Source organism: Anoplophora glabripennis, unplaced genomic scaffold, assembly GCF_000390285.2.
Source record: "Anoplophora glabripennis isolate ALB-LARVAE unplaced genomic scaffold, Agla_2.0 scaffold11, whole genome shotgun sequence".
NCBI classification, from domain to species: Eukaryota; Metazoa; Arthropoda; class Insecta; order Coleoptera; family Cerambycidae; genus Anoplophora; species Anoplophora glabripennis.
In genome coordinates this window covers 2,067,403-2,084,197 of record NW_019416496.1, presented here as the reverse complement: position 1 = coordinate 2,084,197, position 16,795 = coordinate 2,067,403, and the positions used below count along the sequence as shown (strand labels likewise).

The following is a 16,795-nucleotide window of genomic DNA, read 5'->3' as shown; positions in this document are numbered from 1 at the left end:
TTTTTCTCTTCGGGCTTTCGTTTTCGAGACACACAGTGTCAAAATCTAAATTTTTTTTTTTTTAGTTTTTTGCCAGTATCTTAGGAACCATTTGAACTACAGAACTGAGCTTCTGTACACATTACCACTACTAGTAGCGCCAATGAATTTTACACAAAAAGAGTTCTCTTCGTTCATTGCTCTAAAGTCAACCATTTTCAAGAAAAATGACTTTTTATGAACAAAAACAAACATTTTTCTAACGTTTCGAAAATCTTTTGTAATTAAAAAAATAGGTAGTAATAATTTAATTTAATAAATTTAACAACAGATAGGATTTTAACTTAAATTCTTAAAAATAATTTTTTATCACTTTAGCGACTAAAAAAAAAACTGTTCAAAATTACGTCCATTGGCTTGAATGCATGCATTACTTCGGATCATATTTCTATGAATGTTGTTCATAATTTGATGGGTATTTCTAATTTGTTCCGCTGTGGTTTCAACCCTAGCGGTCAATTCTTAGACCGTATTGACAGGGGTTTCATAGACAATGCTCTTCATGTGACCCAATAAGAAATAATCAAGTGGGCATAAATCCGCCGACCCGCGAAGTTTTGACACCGTTTATCTCGAAAACGAAAGCCCGGAGAGAAAAATGGAAGAGGAAAAGAATGTTTCTTTTTTCAAGAGGAATTTACAGTTTTCCAATGCGACACTTATTTAGGAACACCCTGTATATAGAGATATAAAAATAAACCGTTTAGGTTTTGATGTTGTGCCAAACGACAAGATTTAAAAAGCAACCTCCGTATAAGTCACCCAAATTTTTTCGCAGCAAAATGTTCATTCTTTATTTATTTTACAGCATGGCTTCAAATTTCAATTAATAATAATAAATGCAACAGTTTTGTATATAGAATAGTTTGATTTCATTATCATACCGCTTATAAAGTATTTAGTCCATGCACCGACAAGTTAATGGAACTCTAATTTGGTTTGATACTGTACGTAAACCTCACCTTGCTGCCATACTCAGAGAGTCCTTGCCCCCATCGATTGCTATCCCCAGTTGAGACATCAGCTCACACATTGCCTTGCACGCATCAAATAGAGCCGCTCCTTCTCCTGGCAACTTGGCAGCCCACATCCAGTTTCCACTGCACTTCACATCCTTCAGGTCCGATATACCGGCGAATACCAAGTTGCTTAAAGCTTCAGCCACTGTCATTCTTGCACCTGCTGCTGTGTTTACCAACCCCTTGATTGGTTGTTCTCCAATGGAGGAAGCAATACCTTCCTAAAAAAATCAATATATTTGCTAGTTTGAGAGATTTCTTAAGAGATATTCTGATTTCGATTTTGGCATTTCCCGGGTTTGTTTGAATAAGAAAATAGAAAACACATTCCTTGTTTAGGATAGTTAGCTTAAACAATTAGTATTAGTTTAATCATTACTCAAATTGTTATAACGTTATTATTTACTCATTTTTGTTTTCTTATAACTTATAATTTCAATTCACTTATAAGCATGTCACTTATAATTTGACGCAGATAACTGAATCAAAATTTGTTGTAACTGCACAACAACGAAATACTTTTAAAGTCGGTCGTCGACCAAAAATGTGCCACTGTGTACCAGGCCTATTATCTTTTGTATGGAAAAATCGTTATTAATCGCCAATTGAAGCAGAATAGAAGATAACAGTGGTAAATTGTGGCTCTATTATAATTTGTTTGAGTGTTTGCATTACAACATTCGCTTAATAGACCAGGCGGAATCTGTTTCAAAACACCCATGTATGGATTAATTGTCAGAGTTGCGAGAAACAACTACTCCGAAGGCTATATGCCCCTACCGGCATTGTGCCTGATGGGTAAACTGACGAATGACCCTAGCTGTTGCACTAGGTGTTGCGAGTATAATTCAATGGCGGTAGGGGCATATAGCCCTCAGAGTAGTTGTTTCTCGCAACACTGACAATTAAAACATTGTCTTCACCCTCTACGAGTGGCAATCGTGCAACAAGTACTTGCAATATAGCAGGTCGCTTCCTACTATTTCCATTTGAATGGCACAGTTGGGAGTCAGCACGACAGATAGAGCCAATTGCGCTCCTGCATACAATGTATTTTCTTGTCGTGATGATATGACGCAAAACAGCTGGTTCGTTCGTCGGTTGTCTCACCTCTGATGAGGAAGACACACTGATGAGGACTAATAAGTCCGAAACCGGTCTGTGCCTGGTGGGTAAACTGACGAACGACCCTAGCTGTTGCACTAGGTGTTGCGAGTATAATTCAATGCCGGTAGGGGCATATAGCCCTCGGAGTAGTTGTTTTTCGCAACACTGACAATTAAAAAGTTTTTGAACTGTTTTGAAAAAACAGAAAAAAAATGGAATTTTTCCAGTTTTTTCACTATTTGTTTAATAATAAGTTTAGCACAAGTTTAGAAGCGCGCACATAGTGAAATTATGTTTTGTTATATCATTTTGGAGCCATTAAAGCAAAAATTAGCGATACTATACAGGGTGTCCCGAAATTTATGCAACAAAATTTAGTCACAGATTATTAAGACAAATTTAGGGGACCCGTATTTTGTATTTTTACCAAGTGGCCCCCTTTTTCGGAGTTACAGTCCCCTGAAGTCCACCCCTAAGAATAATCTTTTTTTATATCTCACAATCAGAACCCTGTTGTACAAAAATCACTAAATCACAGGGGTTTTATGCCATGTGGAATCTGATGGTGCTACGTCCCCTTAAGACAATTTTTCGTGGGCCCCTTTGTCTTGGAGCCAAAAAAAATTTGGTCGCATATTTAAATTTCTTAAAAATTATTAGTCTACTAGAAAGCCATTAAATTTAGAAACTTTTTATCTCTTTATACTTTTTTCATAAAACGCAATGTTTGGAGACAACTGTGAAAATGTAATCGAATGCATATCGTGATTCACCATTTTCCTCAAAAAGACAAAGACAAAACAAAAGAGACAGAAAAGTTTCTAAATTCAATGGCTTTCTAGCTAATAATTTTTAAAAAAATCAAAATTTGCGATCAAATTTTTCTGGTTCCAAAGACAAGGGGGCCCACGAAAAAATGTCTTAAGGGGTTTTTTCGCCAAAAAGTGTTACATTGTGAGATTTCACATGTCATAAAACACCTGTGTACCAAATTTATTGATTCTCGTACAACATAGTTTTGAGATATAAAAAAAAAACTTCTTAGGGGCAGATTTCAGGGGGCTGTAACTCCGAAATAGGGGCAAAAAGAAAAAATACGGGTCCCCTAAATTTGTCTTAAGAATCTGTGACCAAATTTTGTTGCATGAATTTCGGAACACCCTATATAAAACATCTACACCAAAACAGATCCCGCCTAGTCTGCAAATACAATCCACATCAAATTTGCCCGTTTAACTTGGAATTAAAATATATACATTTTGTTTGCTATTTTTGTTCCACTATTCGAATATGATATATTTTTAGTGCAGCATTTAATTTTTTAGCAACCATCAATTTAATTTATTCGAGCACCAATCTAATCATATTTTTATACAATTGGATTCCTTATTTTCTTTCAAGTTTAACGATGTATCACATATTACTCTTTAATGACGTTTTGAACTAAATTCATTACCAGTGTTAATTTTATTACCCAAAAATAACCGGACGAAATTAGTTGCGCGCGTCGCTCTTGTAGTTCGCGTTTCTCCCGCTAGATGAGTGCTTTCTGGGTCAATCTGCTGAGTAGCATAGCTTGAGACGGCTGTAGCGAGCCCCCAAAATAGTTTTCTTGGGACCTCTTTTATAAAATATTCGAAATCAGCGTGCGACATTGAAATTTTGTTTTCTGCTCAGTAAAAGTGCATCCGAAGCAGTTGATATGTTGTCTACAATGCTTATAAAGAGGAAAATATTTGCGCGCTTGTGTACAAGGATAGAAGGCGTACTATTGATGTACTTGCTGAAATATCTGTTCTTTTGTGGAACTCAGTGCAACACATTTTAGCTGCAGACAACTTGGAAGTGGAAGTTTTGTTCCTCTGGATGATAAGGGAGCCGAGAGGAAAACATTTTGCAGACATTTTCGAGGTGAAAAGACAATTGAAGGAGGCGGCATGAAGGCATCGGAAACAACGAGAACAAAAGGTGTTTCGTGCAGTGGAAAAACGTTTGAACCAATTAAGTATTATTAATTATTAGTATTAACGAAGAGTACTTTGAAGGTGATTAATGTTTGAAACACAAAAAAATAAGTTCATCACAGGAAATCGCTATCAACTACAATTGATGAGTTTGAAGAAAAACAGCCACTATATGAGCGGAGACACGACAAACTGATTTTGCAGCATAACAACATTCGGCCACATGTTGCAATACCAGTAAAAACCTACTTAGAATTGCTTAAATTGGAAGTCTGCTTATTCCACCCACCATATTACCCAGACATTGCCCCTTCCGATTATCACTTATTCGGATCGATGGTACATGGTCTTTCATCCTTACGAAGATGTCAAAAAATGAGTCGATTCTTGGATACCCTCAAGAGATGTGTCATTTTACTGACGTGGAATTAAAATGTTGCCAAAAAGATGGAAAAAAAGTGGAAGTGGAAAAGTGGGATGGAAGCTAGAAATGGACAATAATCCCAGTGACGCGGGTTTTAATTTTTGTAAAGAAATCAATAACTTTGACGAAAAAACAGTGAGAACTTATTCAACATCGCATTACAATAACCCACAAAGGTCACACTAGTGCGAATTTGCACCACCATTTTCTTTGAACAGCTGGCATTTCTCAGGTAGTAGCTGCCGAGGGTTCCCCACCACAATAATTCCCTCAGTCTGATATTGTCAGCCAAACTGGAGTCTGAAAAGTCAGATAGGTGCAAATTCGCACTACTGTGACTTTAGTGTGAGCAAAAGTGTGACTGAATTTATATCATTTAATCTACAAATAAAGTGAATTGAAATGCGCATTTCCGATTTTTTTCACCTCATTTTACGTGTCGAATAGATTAGAATAGGTTATTTAGTTACTGCTAATTTTTCAAACATTTTTTTCAGTAATAATTTAATTGTAACAAGTATTTGTCAATATTTGTGGATAATATTGTTTAAATTAATATTTTTATGCAAAAGATTGCAAAATAAACATCAATTTACAGAAAACGAGTAAAATCAATCATTTTATCAATGGGGTATTTTTTTCTTAAATATATACTTTGAACTCCAAAATCCTTGTTTTTACTTTTCTCTAGCCATTATTTATTAAAAAAATACCATGTTTAAAAAAATAATTTTTCGAAAAATGTTTTTTTTTTCAATCGCATTCGTTATTAACAAATTATTTTTTTTTTCAAAACTAATTACATCATTCAATTTCTCGGAAAATTTTACATTATTTTTTTGTTAACAAATAAAGAAGACATAAAGACAAAATCCCAATTCGCACTAGTGTGACCTTTAAGGTGTTCCACCCCAAGTATGATCTTTGAGGATTAATAATACTTACATAGCCAAAATGTGAAATGGCTGTAACAGCCACGTCGGCCAGAGGAGTATGCAGAGGTCCTACGCACTGCTGCTGCGCAACAAGTCCAGTAACACACCTGTCGACCTTGTTGGTGAGATACCTCTTACTCCCTACCGAAGGTAACCTCAGAACTCTTTCAAGACTCTGGAAAATAGATAGTGCTTTGGGAAACTTGAGTTCTTTGTACAATTGCGTCTTCCTTTCGAGTTTGAAAATCTTACGTGGCATTTTCCCTAAAAATACTCAACATATCAACTGTTGGGATAACTTAAACGTACGATCAAACTAACCTAAGACGTATTCCAGTTCCAAGTTAAAAGGAGTAACCTTGGCCGTTTCATCCAGCGTTAGAACAACACGCCCTGTACCAGTCACCTCACCGACAACATTAATCGGACACCTCTCCCTTTTGCAAATAGCCGACAGTATTTCCAGATCTTCCTTTCTACATAACAAGGCATTATTCTCTTGATATTCCGCTCCCCACAGTTCAAGAATATTTATGGTCGGATCACCCAATTCAAATTTGTTGGTGTAAATTATACCCCCGGCAGGTTCTACCAGTTCTTTTAAAACGTTGCCATTACCTCCTGCTCCTTGATCATGAATGCTGACAATCGGGTTCTTCTTGCCCATTTCTAAGCAAGCTCTAACAACCCTATTTAGTTTTTGCTCCATTTCAGCGTCACCTAAAAGACAATCACACACAATACGAATAGGGTGAGGTCGTTTTATACAGGGTGTTACATTAAGCGGCCGGGCAGTTTTTTAGAATAGTACGTGTTTCCCTGAATACTAAGATGAATTTATTTTATTTCTATAGGCCCGATACTTTGATTTTTGATAAAATGTAAATATGAGACCATTAAAATTTAATTGATGGATTTTGTACTTTATTTTGAGGTACCTTATTAGCATTTGTCCTGTGTCGGTTCATTTAGGATTCAGTGTATTTTTTTTTAATTGGGCAAAATTAATGGATTATTTTGAAAATAGATACAGTAGTAAGGAGTGAAAGTGGCTAACCCAATAATCTGCGGTACATTCTATTAACCATAATACATTCTATCAAAAAAGTATCCAGAATTTAGTTAAAAATTTAGGGTAAAGTAGATTTAAATTTCTTTTTTGACGGAAAGTTGGTAACACTGTACTCTACTTTAACGCGAAGTTTGAGCGCGATCTGTCAAGTAGTTTGTTTACAGCTGTTAATTTTGTTAGATCACCTAAAGCATGTTCCATGACTTTTCTTATGGATAATGTTACTGACCAGAGTTTTCCTAAAATTTTGTGCTACCAATGGAATTTCTCGTGCTGAGTTATTAAAAATGTTGGGAAAGACATGACACAGATATGGTATTTCAGTTTTATCGTAAACTCAAGCATACGAATGGTACAAAACATTTAATCATGGTCAAGAAATGGTTGAAGATTTGCCATGTTTCGATTGTCCTTCAACGTCTTAAAATGAAGAAAAGATCGATAAGGTGAAGGGAAATGGTGCTTACAAATCGTCATTATAATTGAGAGAGCTGACATATCAACTAACTATATCTCAGGAATTAGTTCGCACCATTTTAGCTGATGTTTTGGATATGAAAAGTGTCGCAGCACGGCTGGTTCCAAAAGAGCTGAATTTTCTTCAGAAAGAGCATTGAAAGCAGGTTTCTGAATCTTCGGATTGGCCATTCTAATGACCAAAATCAAAAAAATCACGTCAAAGTCGATCAAAAATCAAAGTAATGGTGACCGTTTTCTTTGACTATTGTGGTGTTATCCACACAGAATTTCTTCCGGATGGAGAAACAATCAACAAAGACTGGGCGTTATGAGTCATTTGATAGTATCGGCCACAAAAGACCAGATTTATGGAAGGATAATTCTTGGATTTTGCATCATCAATCAAAGCGATAATTGTGAATTAATTTTTTACCAAAAGCTCAAGGAATGGCCTCCAGTAGCCACCATATTCGCCAAATATGACCTCGGCTGACTTTTCCTTTTTCCCAAACTCAAATTACCACTTCGGGAATACGTTTCGAGTCGACAGAAGCCAGAAAACAAAAATTGCTGAAAGAGTTGAAGCCCATATCAGAATATGCATTTAAAAAGTGTTTCGACAACTGAGCTGTTTGTTGAAAAAAGTGTTTTGCTCCAAATGTAGGCTATTTTGGAGGAGACAAAATAAATTTTGATGATTAATTGAATATATTGTGTTTTATTGACAAATTCCAGATACTTTTTCAAGGGAATGTATTTTAAAATATAGTAGGATCATATTCGATGCAAAGTAAATAGTTGTCGGTCTTTTATCAAAGGAAAATTGTGTCATCATTTTTAGGAGGCGTAAGATGAACTATTTCAAATTTAAAATGAAATTGAATGTAAAATCTGAAATACCGCTGCATGCGCACTGTGTTCAGGTAGTAGCTGTAGTCGCCCAGGTGCATCGAGTGTACGAAGTGGTCGATTATACAACAAATACTAACATGGCGAGCTTGGTCATAAAACAGAGACTGCCTCCAAAAAACAAGTAAACAGTGGCGCGTACAGAATTAAAATGTAGTACAGATGTGGAATTTAAAAAACAAATTAGATTTATAATAAATTACATTTAAAATAAATAGTTTATGCGAATAAAGGAATTTTTGTAGGAACAAGGGTGCCAGACGTGAATGGATCCCTTTGCCCCTTCATAATGTATAAAGAAATTATTCAATTTCTAAAACCCTTAAAAGCGTATGGCACTGGATCTCTTGACAGGCAATGATTTATTACTTTGCATCGAATATGATCCTACTATAGTTCAGATATGGAGTTTATTTTGGATTAAGAGTTTCAATATTTGTAGATATTTCTGTTAAACCTTTCAAAAAATGTGTATAATATCTTTTCATTTACTATTTTACGATTAACTTAGTATTATTTTATAATTCATTGGTCAATATATCCAGCTAACACATCCTTAAAATTAAAGATAAAATGGATATTATAAAAAGATGATGATTTTGAAGAAACTTTGCTGCTTTCTATGACAATAAAAAAAAAATCAATATAAAAACACCAATATAATGATTTGTCTATTTCTTCCTCACTAATTTTGGACTAGGTTCGAACGTTTTATCCCACTCCAAGATTCTAATGTATAATATACCTACACCTACCTCTCTGCACAGCATTGAAGTCCAGCTCCACCTTATTATCACCTTGAACCTCTACAGAACTAGCAGATCCTCCCCCAACACCAATCCTGTACACTGGACCACCGATCTTAATAATTTGATGGCCCACTTGAGGTTTAAGCTTTTCTGTCATCTCGGCTTCCATACTGCCGATGCCTCCGCTAAACATGATTGGTTTTATCCATTCTCGTCTTCCTTGGCTCGCATCGATCAGTCCAAAAGTTCTCACAAAACCAGAGATAAGGGGTTCGCCGAATTTGTTCCCATAATCAGAGGCTCCGTTACTAGCCTCTACGAGAATCTCTAAAGGGGGCGCAAAGTTTAACGGGTATTCAAATGATTTATCTTCCCACGGTAAATCGTATCCTGGAAAAATTTTAATTAATCCAAATAAAATAGAATTACTATTGGATAGTAACAAGTAACAAAAAATTTGACATGTAATTTAATTTACCAAAAAGATGCACTGACAGGAAAATATTTCGTTATTAAAAATTTATTTAATTTAAAGGAATGAAAAAATTTATATGAATTTTGATGTATGTAGGTTTTAACTATATCCAATAGTGTTTTGTATTCACTCTTGTCCTTTTTTTATTGCTTATTTATTGTATTTGTTTGTTTTTAATCTGTTCTCTTTGACACAGGAGGTGTTGTAAATCAACTTTGTTGATACACCTTCCTTTTGTAAAAATGTTGTTTATACTTCTTTTTTGCAATAAATGTATTATTATTATTATTATTATTATTATTATTATTATTATTAAATGGCTGGAACTGTGTTTGATGTGAATAGAATAGTTAAAAAAAAAAATAATTTTAAACCAAATCATTTTCTACCATTATTTTTTTTATTTGTTGCTTATTTTGCCTATATTTCAAACAGCCTTATGCTATTTTAGTTCATTTATTTCACGAAAGTAAACAATTCAAACTTTTATTTATCCATTTAGACTATCAGGTAGAATATCAGATTGTGGTTTTGTCAATAAAATTATTCACCACTTTTTGTTCTCATGCTAAAATAATTTGCATATTTTTTATTTAATATAACCACATCGGCAATGGGTATAACAATTAAATAAAGAAATAAAGCGTTATTTTACCTTTGAAATAAACTTGATTAAAGAAAACATTTTTTCAAAGCTTTATGAATAAAATGTGGTTTTACAACAGACAAAACAGTAAACTCGAGTTTTACCAGTTTAATAATACCAGCTTTACCAGTTTAATAACACCAGTTTTACCAGAATAACAATAGCACTGGTCTAAACTTAATAAAAAAGACATTTTATTGATAAAACTGATTAAAATAGAGAAATCAAATTTTAAGCAAATGACAAAAACTTTACGTTTTATGTCAGTATATCTTAATTTATATATTTAATAAAAAAAATTTTAATATATTTGCATGTTTATATTATGCGTTTATTTATTAAATATGTACTTAAATATGTTTTTTTTTTAATCCAAGACATATGTTATATCTTTGTATACTTAAGGGGGGAAACCACATTAGGAGACTCAAAAAAATTGTGTTTCTTTTCATTGCATAAATTGTTAGTATAACTATCCAAGAATACGCTGCCAAAATTTCAAACCAAAATTCTTACTCGTTCCGATTTTATGAGCCTAAAACTAAATGCCCATCGGGTCGAGGCTCGGCGCTCAGCAGATAGGGCGGAGGGCTTGTTCAGGTAGTCTAGTCACATATTAAGCAAGAATTGAACAAATGCAAGCTCAGAATGATGCATATGAGGAACAAAAAGGACTGTTATATGGTGCTGGAATCGCTGATTGATCAGAAAGCACTCTATATTATTGACAACTTTCTGAAATTTCTAGTTTTCGGAAATCTTCGCGGAAAACGCGTTTTTCTCAAAACGACAATTTTATTTATGGGAATTCTAGCTCAAAAAGTTATGAACCGTTACGAAAATTGAAAGTGTGTTTATTTATGAAATTAAAAAGAACATGAAGCAACAATTGGGATACCATAATGTTAAGGATGTTTTTTTTATAAAGTGAAAATAAGTGAAAAAAGATGGTGAAAATCGATACCTTTTTTTGAAAACGACATTTTTTATTCACGGCAGTTCTAGCTCAAAAAGTTATGAACCGATCCTTACGAAAATTGAAAGCGCGATTCTTTATGAAGTTAAAAAGAATATAAATCCACAATTGAAATGATACCATAACGTAAGGGTGTTTTTTTTTTATAAGAAGTGAAAATAATTGAAAAAAGATGGTGAAAATCGATACATTTTTTTCAAACACATGTCATATCTTCAATTTTCACAATTTTTACCTGCAATGAGGTTCATATTCTTAGAAAACATGTTAAATTAAAGTAAAACAATCATTTTACTTTCAGATCAAAATTGCGAGCTCCACATTTCCCGTGAAAAACCAACTTGGACGACAACCTTTGGTGGACAATAGCCCATAACTTTTCATCACAAGTGACTTGAAAGAATTTGTAAATGTGGTTCAAAATATTGATAAAATAATATCAAAGTTTCAATCAATCAATTTGTCCCACTCAAAAAAATTCATAAAAAGCGCCTGAAATCAGCCTAATGTGGTTTCCCCTTTAAACAAAAAATCAGAAAAATTTATACGAATAAAAACAATAAAAATTTTAGCTTAGCAAGATAAACTTAAGCTAAAATAGTACAAATGTATTCAAAATATAATTTTAAACTTAAATAAGCAAAGAAAGTGTCCCAAACAAGCTATATGGGTGACAAAATATTATTTGGGTCGCCAAGTATATCACCCCAGTATTTTATTTTTATATTCTACAAATTAATCTTAAAGTTATACTAATTGATAATCTGAACTAATTTTTTTAACAAGAAACAAACATACAGAGCATCAAACGTCATATATTATAATAATTAGCAAATATTAACAAATAAATGGTTTCACAATCGATTTTATAAAATTACTACACAAAGATACCCCCAGCAAACTCTAATAGATGTTATTTGCTCTTATCACTTTGCAAGTGATGAAACTGCTATTTTCGAAGAAGAATTTACAGAGTATTGCAAAATGACTTTATCATGACGATAATTAATATTACGAAATATAGAAAATTAGGAGTATTAGTACATCATATATTTTATACATATTTTTAATCAACTGTCTTTATATCACTGGGAATTGGGAAATGTATATTTGAAATATTTCTGAATATCTGACATTTCTAATAACTGATTTCACTTCAAAAAAGTATTTTTAATACATAGGTATAAGGTTTTAATATATGCTAAGAAGATATTTTCCAAATTCAATAGTTTTCATAAAATATTGTTAAGGAATTTTACAGCATTACTAAAATCAAGGTGGATTATTATTACATTATTGAAAAAAATACCTGGAATGTGCAGATTTCCTACAGAATATCCCGCAGTACCTGCAATACAATATCCACCCCTTCCAACACTCTGTACATCCCTTATGCGTCCACCGGTCCCGGTAGTAGCCCCACTAAATGGAGCTACACCGGTGGGGAAGTTATGGGTCTCAGCTGTAAAAATCAGATGAGATTCAGTGGGTACCTGTTTAAGTTCACTAACAGAGCCTGACGTGATTGGACGTAGACTGCGATGAATATAACCTTTAATGGCACTACAAAAAAAAAGAATAATTTTTTTCACTGTATGATGAGGTCAACAGTGTAGGTAATTTAGGCAAGGCAGATGGACAACCAAACATTAAAAGAACATAGATATTGGAAAAAGAAATTTAATGGAAGTTTGTTAGGGGCTTAGAATTGAGGTTTGTATAATGCAAATTTTGGAACATAGTACATTCTTTTAATAGTTAATAGTTTTTATATGCAGATTCAAAAATAATTATTTTAAATAGGTATACTTTGATAAAACATATTTTTAAAAAATTATTCTAACTTTATTACTGGGCAATCCAAATCAGTCAATTTACCAAAGAACTAGCAATGTATAGCTTAAACGAGGAAACTAATAAAGAGCAAATGATTTTAGTTAATTTTATATTTCCTATAAGTACTAAAGGACCCCGCACAAATCTTATGGAAATTGGGTCCCGGTCAAATTCGCTGAATTTTTGATATGTGATAGAGTTCATCATACTGGTCAATTGTCTCAATGGCCACAAAGCTCAAAAATGGATAGTTTGGCCGGTACAGAGCTTTAAAGCTCCGAATATCCTCCACGGATTTATGTATATGCGCAGTGTGTATAGACTTTTGAAATAGCCTATTTCATTTTTTTTATTATCTAGGTTTATATTTTTGAGGTTGCTGAATTCAGATCTGTTGTTAGATTTTCAAAATTGACAGTTGGCAGCTGTCAAATAGCTGTCAATGTGCTATAATAAAGCCAAAAACTTGTTTTTTTATGTTTTATCTTTCTTTTTTTTTAGTTCGATAAGTTCAAAGACGATATCAAATCAATAACAATGACTATCGGCAGCTGTCATTTAGCTGTCAACAATTCTTCAAAGTCCGGTAATAAAGTCAAAAAATTATTTTTTGTTTATAACTTCAAGTTTTTTAGATAAGTGAATATAAATATGATATAAAATTATGTAGTCATCAGCTTACAGCTGTCAACAAGCTGTCAACTAACTGTCAAAATGCAATAATAAAGTCAAAAAGTTACTTTTTTTAAAAAGCTTTAAGTTGCTTAGATCACTGAGTTCAAAAGTGATGTCATAAACTTATATCATGTTTGATTTCTTATCCACAAAGTTAAGCACAAAAAATAAGTTACTTGCTCTATTATTGCATTTTGACAGTTAGTTGACAGCTTGTTGACAGCTGTAAGCTGATGACTACATAATTTTATATCATATTTATATTCACTTATCTAAAAAACTTGAAGTTATAAACAAAAAATAATTTTTTGACTTTATTACCGGACTTTGAAGAATTGTTGACAGCTAAATGACAGCTGCCGATAGTCATTGTTATTGATTTGATATCGTCTTTGAACTTATCGAACTAAAAAAAAAAAAAAATAAATCATAAAAAAACAAGTTTCTGGCTTTATTATAGCAAATTGACAGCTAGTTGACAGCTGCCAACTGTCAATTTTGAAAATCTAACAACAGATCTGAATTCAGCAACCTCAAAAATATAAACCTAGATAATAAAAAAAATGAAATAGGCTATTTCAAGTCTATACACAGTGCACATATACATAAATCCGTGGAGGATATTCGGAGCTTTAAACTCTGTACCGGCCAATCTATCCATTTTTGAGCTTTGTGGCCATTGAGACAATTGACCAGTATGATGAACTCTATCACATATCAAAAATTCAGCGAATTTGACCGGGACCCAATTTCCATAAGATTTGTGCGGGGTCCTTTAAGTATAATACTCGATTTAACATCAAGTTGATCAAGAAATTGATGAAGTTGTTTTTGTTTTTTATCTCCATACACTGACGATACACAAATTAGGAAAATTTTCAAGTTTCATTACAAAAAAATTTATTAGCCAATTTTGATACACAATTTCTATTTTACATATTAAATAGATTATTGCGGTTGTTATTCTGACGTAAATTATAAGTCTATTATGGTTGGTGGTTTGCTGTTATTGTGATTATTGATTTTTATTCTAAAAGTTAAAATTGATTAATAAGTTGGCTAATTTATTTTATAGTAACGATTAAAAGAAGTGCAACAAATACTGTGAACTCTTCACTATTTCTAATTTCTAGGTCAATTTATTAAATGTAAAATCTGTTTTAGACAATCTCAAAAAATTTAGAGGAAAAGTCTAAAGGAATTTGGGGGTTGGTAGAGGTTTATTAAACAAAAAAGTTTTAAATCAAAAATTATTACAGATCTACTAAGGTTTCTTAAAGTCAAAATAAGTCAATTTAAATAGCTAAACTTCATTTCCACCAAAGTTACTATGTTTACCTGCTAGAAGTACCTAGTCAAAATTGGCAAAAAATAATAGATTTATTTTATTATTTTAAGCTAGCAGTTGTGTTTAAATGTCACTTTTTGGATTGCCCTTTTGGAATAGGAACCGAGGTAATTAACTTTTCGAAACAGAAACAATTATCCAACCCCTAACCAAATATATCATTTTTCACTAATAACATCAGTTCCTGTCGAGATTCCCTTGTATTAGTGAGATAAATAAGGGACATTTTTTCTTTCTGTAAAAATTTCTTCTACTGGCTAAATGGAGCAATTTTGGATAGAGGTAAAGCTAGAGGTAAATTTAGCTAGGTCATTTTATTTTCACCGCAGAGCCTGTAGAATATTGGGACACCCTGTATAATTAATTGAAAATATGAAATGTAAGAATATTCCAAAAATGCAATAAATTTTATTACATGTATTATTTTAATCTAGCAGACAGACGATTAATTAAATACGATAAATCGATTTCTTATCATATTTTAAACAGTTTTAAAAATAAATAACATAAGTATAAATGTAAAAATGAGAGAAACGAGCAGTAAGATTCTTTGTTTTTCTATACCTACAAGAAAATAATATTATTTCAAACAGATAAAAATTAAACTGTTATCTGTATAAATAGTATGTTTATCAATAACATAGAACAAATAGAATGATCTTGAATGTGTTGAATGTCAAAGACAATTTTGTGAAGATTAAAACATCGTAAAATAAAAATTTCCTAAGCCTTATATCAACAAGGCTACAACTTTCTTCTTATATAATTATTTTATGATTAAGAACAATTTAAGTAGAATATTAGGTAGGTACCTAGTAATGATTGAAACATAAAGTCCGATTTTTTTAATTTCAATTATTAATTATTATCTCCACGTCTGTGAAGAGGTTATTAAATTAGGTAACTTAAAAATCATAAGACTTAAAAATAAGTAGGAATAAAACATCTTACCTGCTATTATCACTAAATTTAATAACATTATTTGGGTTTGTGTGTTTCTGAGTATTTACAATTATATCGATCAAGGATTCTTCATATTCCACTCCATCAACAATCATTTTTCCCTTGAAAAACCAATGCCTACTATGTTCACTATTTGACTGTGCGAGATCAAAGCACTCTACGTTTGTAGGATTCCGCTTTAAGACAGTTTTAAATAGATTTGTATAATATACTAAATCGGCTTCATCAAAAGCTAATCCTAGTTCCTCATCGATTTCTTTCAGTGCATCGACACCTCTGCCTAAAACGTCAATATCACGCAAGTCTTCTTTTTTCACCAGTTTTTCATTAAAGCTTTTTTTGGGGATATTTTGTGACGTGTATCTACATTCAGTCATACGATCATGTAATAGAGAAACTAGATTATCTTCTATTTGTTTAGTAACTTTGCTAACATCTTGAAAAACTAGCAAATATCTTCTCGATACTTCTAATCTTACAACTTGCGTTAAACCCAGACTTTTGCAAATGGACACAGCATTGGTAGAATTTGAAGTGGAAAAATTAAATCGTGGCCCCACTTCAATTAATATACTATCCTTTGCTTGTTGTAGAGTTGCCTTCTCGGACAGATTTTCAGGATGAAGTGGATCTTGTAGCACCCATTTCAAAATTTCTTTTTCTTTTTGAATTAAAGGCTTCGTGATTTCTATATGAAAGCATATTTCTGTCTTCACGTCTATCAAATATGAAGTATTTAGTTGTAGTTTACTAAGAATTTCAAATTTCTTTGCAGTTGTGCATCCTGGAGATCTATATAACCTCACAATACTGCTGTCCGTGCTCATTGTTTATACATACACTACAACTTAATAGCTAGGACTAAAACAAATGTTTAAATTTATAACTCAAAAATGTATGAGATTAACTATAACGAGATAGTAAAGTTCATGCTTGCAATAAGGTTATCTTCATCGAGTTACCATTTCACATTTAATTTTAATTTGTAAATTTGTTGCTTTCTTTCTATTTTTTGTCGATCTTCTCCCACTCAATCTCAGTTCGTTCCGTTCTCTCTTTTCATTTCATGGTTGATTTCATATTCAACTTTCCGGTATATTTACATTCCATTCTATATTTTTCTAAGCTCTAAGCTAGTGTTTTATGGTATTGTCACAATCGTAGGTAGTCTCCGTTCGGCGATCATGCCCCGTTCCATG

The 16,795-nt window shown here is 32.6% G+C and overlaps 1 protein-coding gene across 1 annotated transcript in view; it reads right to left on the bottom strand.

Moving 5' to 3' along the window:
- LOC108907988 (phosphoribosylformylglycinamidine synthase) overlaps positions 1–16,423 on the bottom strand; it is a 31,507-nt gene extending 15,084 nt beyond the window's left edge. The window contains exons 1-6 of the mRNA XM_018711880.2: positions 15,585–16,423; positions 12,084–12,337; positions 8,684–9,067; positions 5,810–6,208; positions 5,499–5,752; positions 1,002–1,279 (exon numbers count right to left, since the gene is read on the bottom strand). Coding sequence (XP_018567396.1) covers positions 1,002–1,279; positions 5,499–5,752; positions 5,810–6,208; positions 8,684–9,067; positions 12,084–12,337; positions 15,585–16,423 — 2,408 coding nt within the window. The remainder of the gene's footprint in view (positions 1–1,001; positions 1,280–5,498; positions 5,753–5,809; positions 6,209–8,683; positions 9,068–12,083; positions 12,338–15,584) is intronic.
- Between the last annotated feature and the right edge of the window lie 372 nt (positions 16,424–16,795).